At 38.9% G+C, this 20,534-nt stretch overlaps 1 protein-coding gene across 1 annotated transcript in view; it reads left to right on the top strand.

The window, feature by feature from the left end:
- Nucleotides 1–20,534, top strand: part of AKAP9 (A-kinase anchoring protein 9) — a 198,721-nt gene that overhangs the window by 151,517 nt on the left and 26,670 nt on the right. The window contains exons 28-37 of the mRNA XM_045007992.1: nt 450–626; nt 948–1,052; nt 2,641–2,793; nt 3,049–3,228; nt 10,311–11,405; nt 14,238–14,384; nt 15,519–16,025; nt 16,475–16,538; nt 18,048–18,169; nt 18,847–19,038. Of these exons, the coding sequence (XP_044863927.1) occupies nt 450–626; nt 948–1,052; nt 2,641–2,793; nt 3,049–3,228; nt 10,311–11,405; nt 14,238–14,384; nt 15,519–16,025; nt 16,475–16,538; nt 18,048–18,169; nt 18,847–19,038 (2,742 nt within the window). The remainder of the gene's footprint in view (nt 1–449; nt 627–947; nt 1,053–2,640; nt 2,794–3,048; nt 3,229–10,310; nt 11,406–14,237; nt 14,385–15,518; nt 16,026–16,474; nt 16,539–18,047; nt 18,170–18,846; nt 19,039–20,534) is intronic.

The raw sequence follows: 20,534 nt of genomic DNA, 5'->3' as shown, positions 1-20,534 counted from the left end.
TTCTTTCACAAATTATTTTTGGTTCAAGGACTTTTGGCACAGATATTTGTATAGGACTTGAAGAATAGCAGAACTGCCAGAATTGAATTTGTTCTCCAGAGTCAAGACACTTCTTCCTTGGATGTTTCAGGGATCCCACTGATGGGCTGCACAGGGATACCACAGTATAGTCTTAGCCCAGTAGCGAGTCTGAGAACCATCAGAAGGACAAAATAAATTGTAGGGAGTAGCAAATGCCATCATGCAAAACATAAAACTCATCAGAGGCATAATTTGTATTTATTGGATTTGGAGCTACAAGACTCTAATTTTGCACTGTTTTCTGCCACGGAGGTTGGAGATTCATTAACAGACAAGTTTTTTTCCCTCAAAAATCAGTGTTATACTAATGCTAGAAACACATTCCAATATGCTACAGAGGTATTCATGCTTACCATGTTGTCCACCAGGTTGAACAGTTAACAAACCATCTACAAGAAAAAACAGACAAATGCAGTGAGCTTTTGCTCTCTAAAGAGCAACTTCAGAGAGATATACAAGAACGGAATGACGAAATTGAGAAACTAGAGTGCAGAATAAGAGAACTGGAACAAGCCTTAATTATCAGCGCAGACAATTTGCAAAAGGTATTGTTGTGTATAAAAGTTCCATGTACACCTCTACCTTGATATAACGTGACCTGATATAACACAAATTTGGATATAAAGCGGTAAAGCAGTGCTCTGGGCGGGTGGGGCTGTGCACTCCGGTGGATCAAAGCAAGTTTGATATAACGCGGTTTCACCTATAACACGGTAAGAGTTTTCGGCTCCCGAGGACAGTGTTATATCGAGGTAGAGGTGTATTTCCTATTATTCTTCATTTACTTAAGAATAAGGCAATGTTTACTCAATTAATAATAAATAAATGAAAGCTAAAGTAGCTAATATTATAATACTTGTTTAAAGGTGGAGGAAAGAAAGCAGTGTGGAGCTGCCACTGTGAAGGGAGATTTGCCCCTTGAAGTACAATTGCAGGCTGAACAAGAAGCTGTAGATAGAAAGGAAAAAGAGGTAGAGTATCTCTAAATGTTGAAATTTCCTTCTAATATGAATTACTTATTGGTGATTTTTGCTTTGCACCTGACTCAACGCAGCAATCTGTAGTTCACTGTTTATAGACTCTGCAGCAAGGCAATATCGGACAGTGATCTCAACAACTCCCACAAGCTGAGCAGGCTTATGCCTGGTAATTATTGGAATAGGTTCTCCCAAGGACCTCCTGAAGTGCTGTAGGCAGTGGAGGTGTTTATTCAGTCGGTGACACTTTTTATTTGAATTGTTTTCCCGTCTAAGTTCTAGTGAAGCTATTGTGTACACTTGTGGAGAAAATCTTGTTAGGACTATATATTTGGTTAGCAGACTGGCAGTGTTGGAGGATACCAGATTTCTATGAGGGAAGACCAGGAATGCACTTGGTTTTTAGATTTCCATTGCTTTTTCCTTGCAATGGGGAAAAATGTGCCATGCTTAACCTTTACGAGGGTGTTGGTGATAGTAGGGCACCCCACCACCAGCACTAGCCTGCACACGTTAAAGGTATTTTTGGAAAAGACCTACATTATACCTTTCCAGCCAAAAAGCAAGTATCCTGATGGTAAACAGAATGGAATTCAGGAAACTTAAAATGAAGGTGTGAACATCATCCACAGTCTGATGCCTGAAATCCTCTTTTATAAAAATGAGATTCAGTACAAATGTAGTTCAGTTGTGATTACAGAAGTATTTATCCTGAGAGAAAGGATAAAGGGTCACATTCTGATAACACTGATACTGAGTCGGTGGAGTTATTCTAATTTCACATAGTGTAAATGAGATCCAGATATGGCCCATTTAGTCTAAATTAAGAAATAAAAAGGACCCAGTCATATGAGCGAAGTGTAAAAATAATGGGTGAGCATTTCAAAGGAACCTGAGGGTGGTAAGTACCCAGATCTCATTGAAATTCATTGGAATTTGGGCACCTAACTCTATTGGGCTCCTTTGAAAAGCCCAGCCGTTATCCTAAAATGATTTTAAACATAATGGACCAAACTCTTCTTTCAGTTACACTCTTGAAAATCTGGACTCTATTGATTTCACTGAAATTATTCCAGATTTACACCAGTGTAACTGAAAGTGGAATTCAGCTCACTTATATTTAATTTTTTTGAAAAGGCTGTTGAAGGCAGCAATAAGAGAAGCTCATGTAAACAGTTTTTAAATTGTCAGTTAAGCATTTTGAGAATCTAAAGCCACTGTGAGGTAGAACTGGTAAATTTAAATGAGCCCAGTCCTGCAAGCTTTCCCTCACTGGAACAGTCATAGTGATTTCAGCTGACATCAGGGGGAGTTTTGCATACAGATAGCTCGCAGGCCTTCAGAGGATGGATGAGTGACCTGGTCTACTTCTAGATCACTATTTCCAAATCCATTCAGTCATAAGAATCAAATGTATCTTTACAATCAACGTGGCCAGTATATTGGTTAACACAATATCTCATTTGAGTAAAATTCTGTAATTTGCAGACACAAAACTGATCCCAGGTATATTTTATTGTTTTTTAAATGTGGCTCTGCTGTGTGTCTATTAACCCCTTCAATCCACATTTTGGATGTGCAGATCACAAACCTTGAAGAACAACTGGAGCAGTTTCGAGAGGAACTAGAAAACAAAAATGAAGAAGTTCAACAATTACATATGCAATTAGAAATCCAGAGAAAGGAATCCACTACACGATTTCAAGAACTGGAACAAGGAAATAAATTATTTAAGGTAATTATCCAACAGACAAGATTGTAGTTTCATTCCTGTTTACCCTGAATAAATTCATTCTAGGGTAAAACCAAGATTCTTAACTCTATTTGATGTCTCAAGTGTTGTACTGTTCAACATACAAAATATTAAAAATTTCATATAACCATTCTGTATTTCATGTGATCTTCTATCATTTAAATAATCTATTAATTGAAGAATATTCAAAAAAAGGTACATGTAATTATATCACATATTATGGATTTTTTTCGGTAGGATGAAATGGAAAGATTGGGACTAGTGATCCAGAAATCTGAAGATGCATCCATGAAGGATCATTGTCTAGTGCCTGGGAAACTTGCTCAGATCATGCAGAAAAAGGAGCAGGAAATAGATCATCTTAATGAACAAATAACAACACTGCAACAGCAACTTGAAATCACAACAGACAACAAAGTATATTCTTTTGAAATCTTTTGTTTATATTTAAAGAACACATTTACTTAGTCATTAATAGAATACAGTGCTCTAACCTTCAAAACTAATTACTATTTCTCAGTTCTTTTATGGATCCGACGTTCTGTTAAGAAAATACATTAGAATTATTTTTGCCTGTATTTGTTTATATAATCATATATACTTTGCTGTCTTTTTAAGTACTCTTGATCCTCTTGCAGCCTATCAGGATGCAGACATCTTGAGTTGCATCTCAGCATACTTTCTGAATTTATTCTACTGTCTTGTATATATGAGATATATTTAGTAGGTTGCATTTTGGTGCCACCTTCTGGATAATGCTTCATTTCTGAAATTCGTTCTTTTCAAACTAATGAAGCTATGAGTTCACTAAATATGTGTAAATGCAGCCTTTCTGATCATACCATGAGCCATAAACCTTTTCTAATACAGTATAATGATTGTCTGAAATGCAAGGATTTCAGGCAAGAGACTTGCAGCGCTATATTGATAAGACAAAGTGGAATAAGAACCATTTCCAATATTTTCTATACTTTAATAGTTCTAGCTTTTTGCTGCTTTCTAAACTACTATTGACACTTCTTTTTCTCCTGTAATAGACAATGGACCTGATTCTCCACTGACTTGCATCCATTTTACATTAGTATAATTCAGGGCTTGTCTGCTGTATGCATTAACAGTTTGATTTAGTCGTCTTTGTTAATGTGCATCAGCAGAGTGCAAAGAGACAGTTAGAGCACAACAGGTTAGTGCAGGATAGAGTCACCATCCCAACAGAGGTATTTCTGATTTAAATTAGGATAAGCATGAGGAGAAACTGGCCCAAAGTCTCATATATCCTGTAGAAAGCAAATTGGGTGATTTATTATCGTGGGATTTTATCTTCTATTCAAATAGTTGTACACATGACTCTCTCCATATAAATTTTAATAATAAACATAGTCTGCAAAGACACATATCCTTCATTTCATATAGCCCTTTTGTAAGTCATAAAGAACAGCTGTGTGTACACTTAAGAGCTGACTGAGCATTTGGATTTCATCCCACAAGGTGACAGTGGAATCTGCTTACATTGAACTCCAATGAATTGAATAGTTTTTAATACATTTCAGTGTGCTAATTCTAGCTGTAGTGAACCTGAACTTATAATGAAAGAATAATAGAAATTAGAGGTAGAGAAGAACATCTCCTAACAGTGCAAGATTGTTCCCACACTCTGTCCAGTATAGTTTTAAATGTCCCTCAACACTTTCACTGTGAACCTATCCCAGAATCTAATATAACTTACTGTCAAGAAGCTTTCTGTGTATTTAGAGCTTCTGATTTTTTTATTTTAACCAATAAATAGTGATAAAACTTCCCTGATTGGGGAAAAAAATGAAATCACTGTTTCTTCTTCAAGTTGTTGTCCCTCTCGGTGCTCCACTTCAAGTGTGTGTGCATCCATGTGCTTTCGATCAGAGATTTTGTCAGCACTGTCCACGGTCTGCGCCTGCACCCTAGACATCCTTGTGCTCTGGTCCAAAGGCATATAGGGAGAGGGCAGACCTGCCACTGCTCCAGTTCCTTCTCAATTCTGTGCAGCTGGAAACACAGTGTGTGGTGTCTGGTAGTTTAGCTTTCATAGCTTGCTTGGGTTTTTTTCTTGTTTTATTGATATTATTCCTTTATTTTAGTCTGTCATTTTTATTTTTCCCTCTGCACAGGCTTTCAGACCCCCTCCTTTGTTTCATAGTCAGGGCCTCTGCTGCCCTCGATCCCTGTTTGTATGCAGCCTTTTCTCCTTGGGTTATGTTCCAAAACCCAGTCTTCAAACCCTGCCAGACCTGCCACAGGTCCTTTCCCCTCAGTGATGGGTATTCCATCTGCCTCCACTGCTTTAGAAAGTCTCACGTTCCATCAAAATGCAAAGTCTGCTGCATTTTCAAGAGCAGATCTATGAAACTGAGGGAGGACAGACTGAAGTTGCTCCTTATGAAGTATTCTTTGAGACCTGTTTCCTCTTTTGAGGTGTGAATTCCCCCCTTCTCCTCCCCTCAGCCTCTTAGCGCTTCAGTGACACCTCTGGATCCAGTAAGCAAAGACCATGGGGAACATTCAGAGACTTCAAAGCCTTTCAGGAAGAAAAGACACTGATCTTGTGATAGGGAGCCTAAAAGAAAAGGAGTTGCATGGGCCCACAGTCAGTGCTGACAGAACTCTCTCATTGAAACTGCACGGGCATACACACACTTGAAGTGGAGCATGCTGAGAGACAAATATCTTAAAGCACTCCAGTTACTGTACAGGTGCTCGCTTTATCAAATGAACACCAGAAAACTCCCAGAAATGGTTACGTGTGTCTAGGAGCTTATATGCATATAGCAGGAATGCAGACTTCGGGGCTATGATTTCTAAAGCGCACTAATGTGTGTTGCTCATTAACTGGTCCATATAGAACCTATTAGGTTCCCTACTTTAACTAGTGCTGCTAGAAAGATTACTAGGTTAAAGTGCTCTAGGGAACATTATCAAGAGATTAGTCATTATAGTACAGGAGTAATGACTATAGCAGGGGTAGGCAACCTATGGCACGCGTGCCGAAGGCGGCACTCTAGCTGATTTTCAGTGGCACTCACACTGCCCGGGTCCTGGCCACCAGTCCGGGGGGCTCTGCATTTTAATTTAATTTTAAATTAAGCTTCTTAAACATTTTAAAAGCCTTATTTACTTTACATACAACAATAGTTTAGTTATATATTATAGACTTATAGAAAGAGACCTTTTAAAAACGTTAAAATGTATGACTGGCACATGAAACCTTAAATTAGAGTGAATTTATGAAGATTCGGCACAGCACTTCTGAAAGGTTGCCGACCCCTGGACTATAGTGTACATTACTCATTACAGTATTTACAAAGAAAAAGCCCCGAAAAACCCTGATTTTTTTTTTAGCTATGTAAAATTCAAAAATTGCTAAAAATAACCTCCAAAATGAAGTTGTTAAATCTCAAAAAACAGAAGTCTTGCTCAGATTCAACCTATATTATCCCTTTCTTAATTTCATCCCATCACTCTTAGTTATATTCTCTAGCATGTTAAATAATTCCCTTCTCTCCTTGGTGCAAGATATAGATATAAATAAGACTAGACCTTAGATCAGTATTTCCCAAACAATGGCTTTGTGACCTTCCAGTGGGTCACATAAAGGTTCTAGGAGGGTTGTGGGCCCAGTTCAGAGGTGTGGCCCCCCACCCTGCACTTACTTTGCAGCGGTGGCTCCTGTCCCATGGGGTGGCTGGGTCAAACCAGGTTGCAATGCCACTCACGCAGATTTTGCCCAGTTGTCCCTCTGTCATGATGGAAGGGTGGCTGGGCCACACCTGAGTGGCGCAGCAACCCTGTGCACCAGGTTGCAACGCCTAGAGTAGGAAGCCAGGCCCAAACCTGTAGGACAGGAGCTGCTGCTGCAGGGTGAATTTGAGGCAGGCTCGCCCTTCAAACCCCCGCTCGGGCCTCCCCACCTAAACGAGTCGGTATTAGGGTTGCAGGGCCAGGGCAGAGGGTGCTGCTGCAGGTGGCCAGTGCCCTCTCAGCGGGGCAAGGATGAGGAAGAGGTGGCAGTGGAAATGGAGGACACTAGCCTATGATTTTGTATGCCACTCCCTTTCCAAAGATGGACCTTGTGCAGGTCACAAAATCAGGCAAAATGCAGTTGTTGGGTCGCCCTGCTAAAAAGTTCAGGAACCACTACTTTAGATTGATCCCTTCATTACTCTTCTAGATCTCTTCCTCCCTTCAGTGTTTGTTCTGTTTTTACAATCACTTTCACCAACTTTCAGTCTATTTGACTGAATAATATTGCATATTATACTCATGCCTAATTAAATGAATTTTGTGTGCAGGATTTCTTGATACTGTGTGAATGCTTTACTAAAATTCAAATGTAATTCTGTGGTAAACCAATCAATGTCTACAGCATGATTTCTTCTTTATAAACCCAAACTGCTTGCTACTCATGGTTTCATTATCCACTAATAGAAAAAAAAAAATTTTTTTTTTTTTTTTTTTTTTGCTCAACAGTTTTACTGGGGTCAGAAATGAGACATACTAGGTAGAAATTGCCAGGATCACTCTTCTTTCATTTTTTGGAAATCAGTACCTCAGTTGCTTTTCTTCAGTCTTCTAGGATTTCTGCAATTCTCCGAGACTTTCCAAAAATATGTTAATTGGAAAACGTACTTAACATATTAGTTAAGATGCAAAATTGGCCCTACTGATTTATATACGTTCACATTTTCCAAGTAATCTTGCTTTTTGCCATTTTTATAAGATCATTTTACAACTTTACAATTTTCTCAATTGTCTAAACATATTGAAGGGTAAAGAGCAAAGGGAAATTCAGCAGTTTAATCATTTTGTAGTCATTAATTTTATCCCCAACTTTCTTTATTAGCTGACCTATTTTCTCTTTAGTGGGCTTTTTGCTCCTGATATTCTTCTGAAAGCCCTTTTTACTCTGTGAAGTACTTTGGCTATCATTAACTCATTGTTTGTTGCTTTCCTTATCTTTTCTATACAAGTATTGACTGACTGAATATTCTTGTTTGATTGCCTGCTACTTTTCCATTTCCAGTACAGACTTTTTGTAACCTAAGATATTTGATCAATTCCTTATGAAGCCATATTGACCACTTCTTGTTTCTCTCATCCTTATTCCTCTTACTCTGGTGTGCCTATATTATAGTGTGTTTAAGGGTCTTCCAGCATTCTTCTACACTTGTGGAATGAGAAGTTTCTCCCACTGTACATTGCATATTATAGTCTTAATTCCCCAAAATTTATCCTCTTGAAATCCTCTTGAAATCTTATACTCTTTTATTACTGCTGCTGTTGGTGAACTCTTTCCTTATTCTGGTAAATTTTTATGTTCACTGACCCCAAATTTCCCAGAAGTCAGTCTCTCTTTTGGTCATATTCCCTATTATCTGCATCATAAACTCATCCTCTTCAGTGAGGACATATATTGGGCTGTTTCTGTTACTTGACTAATTTCTGGGTAGTTAAGAATATGAATCTGGTAACTTCAAATATCATGAGTTAGTCCAGAAATGTATTGTTTTGCTCTCCTTGTATCATCACAAGTCTCTTTGTTGCTGAATTGTTTTGACAGCATTATAGAGTCTTTTCACAAATAGTGCCGCATCTCCATCTCTATCTTCTTTCAATTAAATTGTTGTGCAAAATAAATTACTTCATTACAGGTGGCTTGCACAGAATATATATACTGGTACATATATGTAGAAAGGAAAAGAAAATCCGTATTATATTTGTGCTTAATAATATTGATATAGTTAAGGGCCTGTTTGCATTTCCATTATAAATCCATTATATTTCACATTCCATATATATATCCAATGTATATTTTAAGCGGTAGAGCCAATATAGCTTTATCTGAATATCACTAGATGAATGTATATTTGGAAAGGGGAGCTGCTTCTTTTTAATGGTGAAGAAATACAGTATCTGACTAATCTAGTTGAATATAATATCTAATTTGTGTATGCTAGAACCCTCAGTCTTGAAACTGTTATTTTCAAGACTGAGGATCCACTGCTTTTTTAGAGAGAGGGAGATTATTTGTGGAATATACTGCAAAATGATTACTCTGAAGGTAAGATGATTCCAAGAACCTTAGGGCTTGGCTACACTTGTGAGTTAGAGCACATTAAAGCAACCCTGGGCGCCCTAGCTCACTACCCATCCACACTGGCAAGGCACATAGAGTGCTCTGACTCCAGGGCTAGAGCACTCCTGGTACTCCACCTCGGCGAGAAGATTAACACGTCCCATAATCCCCTTAAGACAAGTGGCCACTTTTGTCATTGTTTTGGAATCACTGCAGGCATTTCTGACAGCCAGAAAGCTTATCTGCTCTGCGACAAAGCAACCATTACTGTGGAATGCTGTGTGTGAGAGAGAGAGGCCTGGGGAGGGGAGTCTGTTGCTGTCTGAACTTATAAGACAACATGCTGACATGCTCTCAGTCCCCCCAAAACCCACTCTCTCTCCCTCCACATACATACAACACACTCCCTGTCATGCTCCACCCCACCCCCCTCATTTGAAAAGCATGTTGCAGCCACTTGCATGCTGGGATAGCTACCACAATGCACTGCTTTCTGTGGCCATTGCAAGAGTTGCTAATGTGGCCACGCCAATGCACTTTCAGCTGTCAGTGTGTACAGATTACAGCACTTTCCTTACAGCGCTCTACGAAGGCTGGTTTAACTCAAAGCGCTCTGCATCTGCAAGTGTAGCCATGCCCTTAGTTTCTTGGGTGCTGGAAGTCAAACTATGTCTAAGGCCCTGATTGTGCAAAGAGATTTATCTGCACAGACCTTACCACAGCTGGTAGTCCCTTTAACCCAGTGGTCCTCAACCTTTTCCATCTGGTGGGCGCCGGACGACAAGCCACTGAGGACCATGGCCGGCGGACAAGTATCCACCGAAATGCCACCGACAAGTGGCAACGACAATCAGCAGCATTTCGGCAGCAACGCCTCTTGACAGCGGCATTTTGGCAGCGACGCCTCTTGACGTTGCCACTTCTTGGCGGTATTTTGGCAGATGCTTGTCCGCTGGCAAGTACGCGGGTGCACATAGATGCCCGAGCGGGCGCCATGGCACCCGCGGGCACCACGTTGGGGACCACTGCTTTAACCTCAGTAATAATTTGCCCAGGGGATGGATGTTGTCAGAGCTTTAGACAAGAAAGCTGGAAAAATATTATGAAAGCTTCAGCTTTCACATGTAGCTTTGTAGAAAGTAGATAGTTCAATAAGCTCTCACCTCTTTTCCAAGTCCAACACACTTGTACTTTGATTCATGTAAAGATCTATGAGCGATAAATCATCAAGGCAATTTCATTTATTGCTACTATGCTTCTTTCACAAGATGTCAGGATGAATGATTAAACAAACTGCTGCCAGCAAATCCAGGAGAAAGCATAATCTGGTTGTTATATAATATTAACTATTATAGTAATTAGTAACTATAAATTTCTGTCATTGACTTTGTAGGTTATTGAAGAAAAAAATGAGCATATAAGAGAACTTGAAGCCCAGATAGAATGCCTAAAAAGTGATCAAGAGCGTGTGAAGAAAAACAGTGAAGAGGAAATAGAACAGCTGAATGAAGTGATTGAAAAGCTTCAGCAGGAGTTGGCAAATATTGAACAAAAAGAACCTGTAGATGTTGCTTCCATTCAGGAGGATGCTGACAGTCTGAAACATGAGCTTGATACAGTGTTGGCAGAAAAAGAAGCTTTAAAGAAGCAAGTGGAAGATAATAATGTAGAGTCATCCATGACAAAGAATGAGCTTGAAGAAACTAAATTAAAAATGAACCACTTAAAGAAAGAACTAGATATCCTAAAGAGGGAACATGAGAGAGTAACAGAGAAATATAAGCATTTACTGATGAAAGATGACAAGGCAGAAGTAGGGGACAGGAGCAAAGACAAAAGTGAAAAACTGGAAGAAGCCCTGAATGAGAAGTCACCAGAGCTGCTAGAAAATAAAATCCAGCTTAAGTCTGTGGAAGAAAATACAAAGATCACCATCAGCAACATGGAGATAAAGCTGCAGCATCTTCAGGCAGCTATTAAAGAGAGGGAATCAGAGTTGTGCCAGTGTTACAACCAAATAAAGGACTTGAAAGAGCAAGCCAAGGTTGAAACAGAAGTACTTAAAAAGAAAATACTGGAACTTGAAGAGATGCTTCAGGAAAAGGTTGCTGCTGCTCTTGTGAGCCAAGTTCAGTTGAATGCAATTCAAGAGCAAAATAAACTGAGGCCGAGAATGCAGGCATTTTCAAAAGGCGCTGAAGAAGCAAACAAAAACACACAAACAGAAAATGTAAATCACATTGCTAAAGAAGAGACAGAATCAAAATTATCAGTATTAACAGAGAAACTTTCAGAGATGGAGAACCAGCTGGCAAAGATGTACAATAACCTGGAGCTAGAAAAAGAAAATGCAGAAATTGCACAGAAGGAGGCTATAAAAAAAGAAAACAGACTGTTAGAACTTCAGCAGTTACTAGAAGACATTCAGGAAAAACACAAAGAGGAGATTAAAAAGATCCCTAAACAGGGAGAGGTGCAAACATCTGAGGTAAAAAATTGTATGCCTCATGATCTTTTGCTCACTTTGCCTAAGAATCAATTATTTTTATGGGAACTGTGGTGGGTGCACACATTTTTTAATAAGACTGAATATTCTGTTACTGCAGATTCAGTCAGAGCTGTGTTAGATGTACATACTCCTCTGAGTTACAAATAGAACAAAAATTGCACTTTTGGTAAATTCCACTGTTGATTTCCTGTGGATATTTGAATAAAACATATCCAGCCTTTTCATGGGAACCAGGTGTTTTAAAAATTAAGCATACTTTTCTCAACTTTTGTGAATATTTTCTGAAGATAAGAAGATTGATGATGTGCTTGTCATGAATCTGCAAATTGATTTTTGAGGCACTGGAAGTCTTAAAAAACGTATTTTTATTAAAGGTTTAATTTGGGGCATGCATGTTGATTTAGGCCTTGAATCACAATGGGCCTTAGGCATTGTGACACTCAACATTGCACTGCCCAACTTTTAGGCACCTAAAAAATCACTGGAATCCATAAAGCTTGAGTTAGGTATTAGGCTCTCTATATAATGAAAGGGGAGAGAGAGGCACCTGAGAAAGTCGGCATGCTAGACAGGGAGCTGCCTAAGCTAGTCAAAAGGAGATGCTTATTGAAGGGATATGCCCTATGTCTTGCCCTCTCAGGTAGTTAAGCCAGCTGCAGGGAGGTGCCTGTGTCTCTGCTTGGGATCCACAGCATAGAACCCTCTCCTGGAAGGGAAACACCTTTGGTGCCCAAACCATTTCTTGCAAGAACAGCAGCGGTGTATGCCTAACTCCATCCAAAATGGCTGGACGTAGTGCCTCCATTGTAACCTTTAGCCCAGTGTTAAAGTACTCACCTAGGATGTGTAAAACCCAGGTTCAATTCCCCATGCTACCTGATGGGGAGAAAGGATTTGAACAGAAGTCTTCCTCCTCTCAGGAGACTCTCTGAACCACCACTGTATTAAGCCTAAGTCACTTTGCGATATTGGGCCCTAGTTATTTGTATATATTGCAGTGAAAATTTACAAGCAGGTATAATCCTTTCAAAGGGATTCTTCTAACAAAGTTCTCTGTCCATATATAACCAAGACCATAGCACTATCTAATCTATCCATTCATACAATTCCCATTATCATAGTAATTCAGAGCCACTCACAATCCTTAATGTAATTATCCTCACAGCACCCCTCTGAGGGCAGGAAGTACTATTATCCCATTATATGGATGGGGCAGAGAGGCTAAGTTCATGTGTGATCTTGAGCAAATCAGTTTGTGATAGAACACGGAACTGAACCTGGATCTCCCCAGGTCTCAGAATATCTACCTACCTACCTACACTATACAGACCATCTCTCCTTTCTTCAAGAGGAGTCTTCCCCCTACTTTCTCTCCAGGCAGTCCAAAAAGCTAGTCTTTCTACCCAAATTCCATTCCAACTCCTGTCTAAAATAGTCACTTCTTACAACTATTAAAATGGTATGAATTCAACAATTACACATTTTTAACATTGCAACAACAGTTCAATGCTATTCGCTTTTAGGAAACAATGTTCTATTTGAATATTAAATTAGCAATGTTACTCCATCTGTATTTGGAATGAAGGGGCATGAAAACACTTGTAGCTGAAGTAAGCTGATCTCACAAAAATATAATGTAAATTCCAATTTAGGATGCTCTTATAACATAAATAACAAAAGCACTAGAGGTTGGTCCTGCTTTGGATGTTTTAGTTTCCTTTCTCTTATCTAATGCCAGGAAAGCATCTTCATTGCACAGATACCTGCTTTCCGGTTTTGACTTGTTAACATGATCAATTTTAACTTCATTGTCACTGCCATTTATTAAAATTATGGAAGTCAAATTCAAAGAAACCTAGTTTTATCCTTGTCTCCTCATCTAATAATAGTGAGATTGTGACAGATCCTATGGCTTGCCACATTCTAGGCCCACTGTGTAATGTCTGAAATTTCCCACTCCATGGATCAGATTTAGAGGCGAAGTATATGGGGTTAAATTACACATCTATGTAATTCATATGCCTAGGAAGCAAAAACACAGTCGTAGTAACAAACACAGCCAACAAGAGGATTAAGAAGGGGTAAAAAAGTGCATGTGGTTTGAAAGAGATTCCTTTTTCTCTTACACCTTTTTACACCGTCCTTTGGTTGCTTTCTGCAATAACCCTCACCTTATACCTCTTTAATGTTTAACTTATGCCAAATTATGTTCATACTGCCTTCCATCGATCACCTGTTAATTTGACCCTCTGAGTCAAAGTTGAGTTGAGTGTATGTTCTGTAGCTAGCAATTTAATGAAAACCTCAGCTTTGCTGCTGAAAGTCTGAAGTTCACAGATATGGAATGCTGGGCCTGGACCACAGGTGCTAAAACCTTTTGTACAAATGCTATTGAATTAAGGTCAGAAACTTCTCTTTAAAACTTTATGGTGTCTAGCAGACTTCATTTTCCAGAGGCTTACTGTTTGTTCACAGCCATGTTGCTGCCTTTTAGTATATTAGTGTTTTTTCCATCCTTGGCCAGAGAGCTTCCCAGAAGATTATCCTTTTCACAGCACTTCCACTTTTTTTTTTTTTTTTTCAGTTTGGGGATCCCAGTTAATCTAGAAAAGTGGCCTTTTGAAACGTAAGTCTTGGAGGTTAGGTTAGGTCTGTACACCACCTATTCAAGGCACTTGATGTTTCTTCACGTGGCTTGGCTCATCTCTAGCATTTGTGGAGTCGCATGCAGGGGTCAGCATCATTAATATTTTGATGCCATTGTAATAGATGTTTTATCTGCTACTGCTTATATTTTGTACTGACATGTAGGTAGTCACAGAACTAAGTCAAAGTCAAGAAGGAAGTGTATTCATTGCTGAAAGTGAACTAGAGAAAATCAAAGCTGAATCAGCTGCTGCCAAGGAAGAACTGAGTAGTTACAGAGAAAAGTCAGAAAAACTTAAAGAGGAATTAATGGTAAGAACCGGATAGTTCCATAATTGTTTTCTCTCTCCCAGTGAAAAAAAAATAATAAAAATGACTGTACAGTACACACTGTTCATACTGTTCAAACTACATGATGCTGTGGACCAGATCTTTAGTTGCTGCAAATAAGTGCAATTCCATTGACTTCAAGGGAGTTATACCAATTTTACAGGATCTACTCTGTTTCTTGAGATAATAATTTTGTGTTATCATCTAACAGACATAATCCATCTAAACAAGATTAATCTAAAAAGAATAGCTGTGACTCCTCATTGTATAGAGCAGGGGTCAGCAACCCGTGGCACGCATGCCAAAGGCGGCATGTGAGCCGATTTTTACTGAACGGAACCCCCGGCCGGCAACAGCTTAACGGGGCTGGCGGCCAGGAACCCAGCTGGCAGGAGCCGGCGGACAGAACCCGGAGTCCTGGCCATCGGCCCCGCTCACCTCACTGCTGGTCTGGGGTTCCAGCCGCCCAGCCCCCTGCCAGCCGGGGTATGGTCCTTCAGCCCCGCTCAGCCCTCCTGCCGGCCTGGGGTACCGGCAGCCAGCCCAGGGCTCTGCTCCTGGCCCGGTCCCAGCGCTCTGCAGCCCTTATAAAAAATTACACTACAATTAGCTTAAAAACTTGAAAACTTAAAAACTTTGCTTGTATATTACAGTAATTGTTAAAACATGAATAATGTTAATAAATACATAGGTTTGATGAAACAAAGTAATTGTACTTATGTGTCTGTGCTTAATTTGTGTTTTCAATGATTTACCTTCTAAAAAAATCTCACGTCTCGCACCCCCAGAAATGGCATCTCACACCCCCAGGGACCCCAGGTTAAGAACCACTGCACTAAACTGATAAGATCAGCATTATAATTTAATTTTAAAAAACCTTGTTTACTTTACATACAACAATAGTTTAGTTATATAATATAGACTTAGAGAGAGCCCTTCTAAAAACGTTAAAATGTATTACTGGCACGTGATACCATTTATTCACTCTAATTTAAGGAGACTCGGCACACCACTTCTGAAAGGTTGCCGACCCCTGGTATAGAGCATTTAAAAATACTAAACTTGGTTCTTTAAAGGTATTTGGGTATCCGCAATTCAAATTTGTTATATCTTTAGGTAAGAGAAACAAGTATGACACATCTTCAAGAAGAGCTACACCGAGTCCAGGACAACCTAGTTGAAGCGGAAAAGAAGCTTGCAGATTATATGAGAAAGGAAGAGGAAATAGCAGAACTTGACAACAGAAAGGATGTTGACAAACCAGATAATGTTTCTACCAAAGAAGACCCAACTTTCACCAGAAAAAGTTCATCATCTCAGACTGATAAGACTATGCAAATCAATAGCTCCAACCAAACTTTACAGATCTTTGTTAAAAATGCAGAAATCCAAAATGATTTACAAAATGAATATTCATCAGAGGAGGTTGCAGAGGTCATAAGAGAGTTTACCGATAAAATTGACCAAATGCAAGAACTCCATGCTGCTGAAATCATGGACATGGAAACCAGGCATATTTCTGAATCTGAAGCATTGAAGAGAGAGCAGTTTGTTGCAGTCCAGGTATTAACAGACGAATGTAATGCTTTGAAGGACGTCATAGAAACTTTGAGAGCTAAAGAGGTATATATTGTAATTTTTTTTAATTCTGTCATTCTGTATTTTATAAAGAATGTTTTAGTTCATGCTACTCCTAAGTAGGGTTCCTATTTTGAGTCCCCTTAATCATGGAAGACTGTGCCATTAAGGCACTATACTGTGTTTGGAATTGTGTAGAGTTGCTCCACCTCAGGGAGAGTTCCTAAATCCCTCCCCAGCTTTTCCATCCCTTAGGTTGGAGCAACCTGCTGCCCTCTTGTGTTCAGCCAGCTCAATAGACTTGTGAAGCAGAAGTGTTGGCCCATGAACCTTCCCATTTCTGCCCCCTTTTGAGAGGATCTATACTGCCGGGTGATTAGGAGGGAGTAGCCATGTGGTCCTCTGTTCAGCTGCTCTCTTCTGATTAATCTGGGCCCTTATGTGTCAGGTTGTGTTTTTTGCAAAGTTTTAAATGTTTTCTTTTCCAAATATAGGCAGTCCCAATTTCTGGGTTACCACACACTGCATCTTATATGGCCAGAGATGGATGTTCTAGTGGTGAGAGACAATTGTTTTATAGCCTTCATATTTCCCATAATAGTATTATAAATTAAATTGTTTGTATGATAGAAAACAAAAGTAGCTGTGCATTACTTTAATCCTAGCACAATGGAAACTGAAGTCACCTGACAAGGTAAAATATCAATCTTGCAGGCTTCCTCCTTATTAATTATGACTTTTCTACTGTGACCTTGGACCAAAGTCAGGATTTTATTAAAGATGCAACAGATACTTACTTGATGCTTTTCTCCTCTACTTCCAGCATGCAGCAGCAGCACAGCAAAAAACTTAAAGTTCAGAAAAAATACAGCATAAGCAACATGTAATACCATCATCAAGTGTTCTTCCCAAAATGCTTTAGTTTTTGCCTCCTATAAAGGCAGGATCTTCCCCTTATTCTTTACCCACGATCTTCCCATAGGAACATCAAGTGTCTGTATTGAAAACTTGATCCAATTCAAACCCAACTTGTAAGCAGGACCTTGATCTTCATCCCCTGTTTGCCTGATAGGCTTCTGTGTTAAAGGAACTCCTTGCATTGAGACCTGTAGCCCAAGAAGCAAAACAAAAAGCAACCTGCAATAACAAAAGGAATTACAACAGGAGCAGCAGTGAAAATCAAAACAAAATCCCATAGTACTCAAACGCTGGCAGATCTGGGAAAGACAAAGAGCATTATATCTCTATGTGACTCTTCATTACTCTAGGACAGAAACGTGTGTGTGACAGAGGGGGTATGGAGCTGCCTTGAGGAAAGAAATTGGAAGTTGGTTCCTTCTGTCTGGGCAGAGTCCCTCCATCCTTTCTTCATACTGATTTCAGCGTTAATCCAGGGCAGTCTCCTCAGCCCTGAATGGAATTTAAAACTGCAGGCTGCTGGCAAAATCTCTCAGGGTGGCAATATTACTGTCTCCTCACGTGCACCTCTTTCCATGGCTGCAGACAGGTGTGATCTGAGTATGTGCACCAACAGGAGTGAGTCAGACCCATCAAATTTTTACCATAAAAATTAAAACACTCTATCCTACAGTAGCAAATAGGAAGTACACCTCTCCCTCGATATAACGCTGTCCTCAGGAGCCAAAAAATCTTACCATGTTATAGGTGAAACTGTGTTATATCAAACTTGCTTTAATCCACTGGGGTGCGCAGTCCCGCTCCCATAGAGCACTGCTTTACCACATTATATCCGAATTCGTGTTATATCGGGTCGTGTTATATTGGGGTAGAGGTCTAGATTCAACTGGAGGCAGAGACTACAGATACTCAGAAGGGTCAGTTGGCAAAAGGTTTATGTAGTGTTCAGATAAATGTCTTGATTCTGTCTCCCAGAATTTTAAATGATTTTCTTTGCTGCTGTGTTTTGAAAGCAAAGAAGAAAAGCGTAAAAGTAGATTTTATGCAACCACTTGTCCGAACAACCAAGAAACAGAAGTCCTTTTTTGTTATCTGTTATTTAAAGGTTTCCAAGCAATTCAACTTTATTGTTTTTTCCTTTTATTTTAGACTCTAGTTCGGACTGGAGTCAAGGAATTTATCTCACCCAGAGCCAGGGATCTGACATAGTATCAGAAGGACTAGGAGAAGATGATGAAACTTCAACAGATCTGCTTCCAAAGAAAATAAAGGTAAATTAGAGCTGATGTAATTTTTACTTCAAAACAAGATCATTTTAAAGCTCCTTAATACTGTCTGAAATGTAGATCTTCTCTTTTTGGGATGAAGTGCCCTGTATAGATATTTAAAAATTATTTAATTGCATTTTTCAGATATCACCACTATATAACATGTTGGCTACCAGCAAAGGCCAGAACTATATAAATAATTTTAACAAATAAGAATGTTATTTTCATTTCTAACCATTATAAAGAAGAATGTGTCTCCTGCCACCAATCTTGTGTGCTAGCCCTAGCCCATATGCGAGTTTCAAAATTTGAATGGAAACTTTCCAGGATTTAACTTTTAAAATATAAGTTTATGTAGAGAACTCAGTTTAAATTTGTAGTATTGATCTAATAGATTTTTTTTGTAATGAACTTCAGGGACTACAGCAATATTTGTTTTGGGGGAGTGAGGGGGGAATATATATATTTCTAAAACCCTACTAAATAATCAGGCACTTTCTGTATTTCTAGTCTCAACATTAATCATATTCACCAAGCTACTTATAAATAGATAGTGCTTTTTCTTGCATAACCAGCCTCCTTTTTCTGATTCGTTTTGATGCCAAATTCTAGTGCTCATGAGCCAAGATCACTATTATGACTGTCAATATTATAATTTTTTTCTTATATTATTGTTATAGGGTTTGCTACGAGCAGTACATCATGAAGGCGTACAGGTGCTGTCTCTCACTGAATTTCCTGACAGTGAAAGGGATATACTGTCTCTTAAACAAGGGCCAGAATCATGGCTTGAGGAAAGAAAAACTTTTCTGAGCACTGTTTCATCTTTGAAGGATTTAATTACACAAATGCAACTGCATAGGGAAACTGAGGTACAAACAATATTATAAAACTCAGATCAAAATAATTTATACAGCAGCATTTGAAACTAGAGGTGTGTGAATAACTGATTTTTTGGTTCACTGGCAGTCCCAAAAAATAGGGGGGTGGAATTTGGTTTGGGTCAAACCAAAACTGAATTTTTCTGAATCTTCAGCAAATTTCCAGAAATGTATACTTTAACACAGTGGTCTCTACCTTCCAGACTACTGTACCCCTTTCTTGAGTCTTTTTTGTCTTGTGTACCCCTAAGTTTCACCTCACTTAAAAACTACTTGTTTACAAAATCAGACATAAAAATACAAATGTGTCACAGCACCCTATTACTGAAAAATTGCTTACTTTCTCATTTTTGCCACAACATTATAAAATAAATTGATTGGAATATAAATATTGTACTTATATTTCAGTGTATAGTATATAGGGCAGTATAAACAACTCATTGTCTGTATGAAATTTTAGTTTGTACTGACTTTGCTAGTGCTTTTTATGTAGCCTGTTGTAAAACTAGGCAAATATCTAGATGAATTGATGTACCCATGGAAGACCTCTGTGTAACCCCAGAGAACCACTGCTTTAGCATGTGCTGAACTGATTGAGTTAAAGCCCAGAGAGGAGCCTAGGTTTTAACTCAGCCAGTTCAGGGAGGCGAGAGTACTCAACAGCTAACAGAATTGGTCCAGATATAATCAATAGTTTCTTTCTACTAGGAGAACTTGGGAATTGGTATTTTTTAATATAATGCACTTGAACCTTTCAGCTGTTCTTCCAATCAGATGTTCATATTGCCTCTGCATTATAATTTTGCCCAACGTTGTCTCTTGTTGTGCTGGTTATTGGAGATGTTCGTTTTAAATGTTGGAGTGTTCCCAATTTAGTTACACTGAGAGGAAAAAAATATTTATCTTTATTAAGATGGACTTTATTTTATTGTTTCATTTCATTTTATTTCATGAATAAAGGGGGCAGGAATAGCTCAGTGGTTTGAGCATTGGCCTACTCAACCCAGAGTTTTGAGTTCAATCCTTGAGGGGGCCACTTAGGGAACCAGGGTAAAAATCTATCTGGGGATTGGTCCTGCTTTGAGCAGGGGGTTGGACTAGATGTCCTCCTGAGGTCCCTTTCAACCCTAATATTCTATGATTCTTTGATTTATAATGCTTGTTTGTGCCACAATCTAGATGCCTATATTTGGAAAATTGGCCTTAAGAGGAAGGGTATAAACCTTTTACAAATATTTCAGAGTACCCTTCTCCATCTGTGCCTGACTTCTATTTTGTAACAAAGATATTTGTGTTGTTTATCAGAGTCTAGATATACAGCATACAGTATAATGCAAAATTAAAAAATATAGTCCTGTGAGATTAAAAAAAAAAACCCTAAAAAAAAAACATTAGTGAAATTCACCTTTTAACAATACAAAATCCCTGGGAACCCAGGTACAGAATAGTAAACCTGCCTTTACAAACATTTCTAGAAGTAAGATAAC

The sequence above is a fragment of the Mauremys mutica genome, chromosome 2 (assembly GCF_020497125.1).
Source record: "Mauremys mutica isolate MM-2020 ecotype Southern chromosome 2, ASM2049712v1, whole genome shotgun sequence".
Lineage (NCBI taxonomy): Eukaryota > Metazoa > Chordata > Testudines > Geoemydidae > Mauremys > Mauremys mutica.
This window is presented reverse-complemented; position numbering and strand designations above follow the sequence as displayed.